Consider the following 1677-nt stretch of genomic DNA (forward strand, 5'->3'; position numbering starts at 1 on the left):
ACGAATGTCCGCAGGTTTAAATCCCAACGGCACACACCTCTGACTTTTCTAAAATCATGTGTGTATTCTTTATGAATTATGCTTGCTTTAACGGTGAAGGAAAACATCGTCAGGAAACCTGCATACCTGAGAAGTTCTGTATAAGAATATCAAGGGTGTGTGAAGTCTACCAATCCGCACTAGGCTAACGTGGTGGACTAAGGCCTAATCCCACTCAGTAGTAGAGGAGGCCCGTGCCCAACAGTGGGACAGTATATTACAGGGCTGATATTTGTATATATAGTCAATGGACAGAAAACAACCAAATATATAATAAATATTTATTCCTTACATAAAAAACTTAAGTATATGTACAAATTAATAACAGTCTGGTGTTTTAGTTCTTGGCTTCGTTCTCTTCTTTCTCTGTCTTTGATTTTGATTTCTCGGAGTCAGTTTCTCTTGTGGGCAGAGGCCCGTGCTTCCAGTCAGTGGGGTAGCCATGTTTCCTTACATCATCCACCAGAGTTGATCTCCCTTGGCGAAGATGAGGTAGATCACGTTGGTTACAACCAGTACGCCAAGGCACACCCAGAATGCTACTCGCCATTGCTTTAACGTAGACTGGAGAGGAGAAACAATTTATGAATGTAAGTTTAATTTTAAATGACTTTATAATAGGTATCATGTAACATTAGGGTCGTAAATCGCTTGTATATAAGAATTTGTATGAATTGGCATTACCTTGCGTTTCCGCCGACAAAGTAGTAAGTTACAATGAATTATGTTTCTTAGCTAAAAAAAAATTTTTTTAGCTTAGAAACTTACTAGAATTTGTAAGATTTATTGTATCTCCAAAGTCAGGGCGGTAATATTTTGGTTAATAAGTTTACCAAAAAAAATACAGCTAACTTCTGACATGTGCCAGTAGTGACACAAAACAAACAAGGGTTCTTGAATATGGGTAAATAGTGAAAGAACTTAACTCTATGATAAATCACTTACATCTGGAGTTAAAAGTCCAATCAGATATGGCGAGATGATGGCAGATATCGCAGCGATCCGTTGACCATTGCTGTTGTGGTACCAGCATAGTTCGGAGAGATGTCGAGAGGGTTGATCTTCATTCCACTGTAGTAGGCACCCATGAGTATCATGGCAATGATGAACCACATGACGGCAAACGTGGTGTTACAGCCTGAGTACGAAGCTAGGAGGATGCAGATACCTGGACCAGTTGCGGCTACAAAGAAATTGCTCTATTAATTGCGTGTAGCAAATGGGGTTTTAGAAATATTCGACAATTTAGTGGCAGATATTGGGTTGACGGATAACTATGACCTTTATCTTAGCTAGGTTAAGGACTTTAAATTTATATGAGTTCTATGATATGCAAATCAAAGTAATTTAATGATAATATTGAAGTTTTTTTACAAATATTGACCTAAATCCTATTTCGCTTTATCATGAAACAAATAAAAAATAATTTGTAAAACACCTAATACCTATTTTAAAACGCATCATTCGTAAACATTTATTCATTGAGCCAATTTTATTTTCTATCTTCACTTATTCATTAGCATATATTAAACTTAATTAAACTTTAAAATAGTTAACTTAGTTACAGTCAGTTTATTACAAAGTGAATGAAAGGACAAAAAATATCACTATTCTAGAAACGTCTTTCCTAATACGTTT

The 1677-nt window shown here is 36.0% G+C and overlaps 1 protein-coding gene across 1 annotated transcript; it reads right to left on the reverse strand.

Moving 5' to 3' along the window:
* Positions 1-306: 306 nt before the first annotated feature.
* On the reverse strand, positions 307-1245 carry LOC119193132. The gene is made up of 2 exons (XM_037446787.1): positions 985-1245; positions 307-603 (listed from the first exon to the last, which is right to left on the reverse strand). Exons 1-2 carry the CDS (start codon positions 1070-1072, stop codon positions 377-379), a joined length of 315 nt encoding a protein of 104 aa, XP_037302684.1. The 5' UTR covers positions 1073-1245; the 3' UTR covers positions 307-376.
* Positions 1246-1677: the final 432 nt, after the last annotated feature.

This window comes from Manduca sexta, unplaced genomic scaffold (genome assembly GCF_014839805.1).
Source record: "Manduca sexta isolate Smith_Timp_Sample1 unplaced genomic scaffold, JHU_Msex_v1.0 HiC_scaffold_3639, whole genome shotgun sequence".
Classification (NCBI taxonomy): Eukaryota; Metazoa; Arthropoda; class Insecta; order Lepidoptera; family Sphingidae; genus Manduca; species Manduca sexta.

What these genes read in the sequence shown, in the direction of transcription:
- LOC119193132 (XM_037446787.1), bottom strand. Translation starts at nt 1,072, where the DNA reads ATGCTGGTACCACAACAGCAATGGTCAACGGATCGCTGCGATATCTGC. An exon ending in TTGGACTTTTAACTCCAGAT is followed by an intron (nt 604 to 984) that starts GTAAGTGATTTA and finishes TCTCCTCTCCAG; the next exon opens with TCTACGTTAAAGCAATGGCG.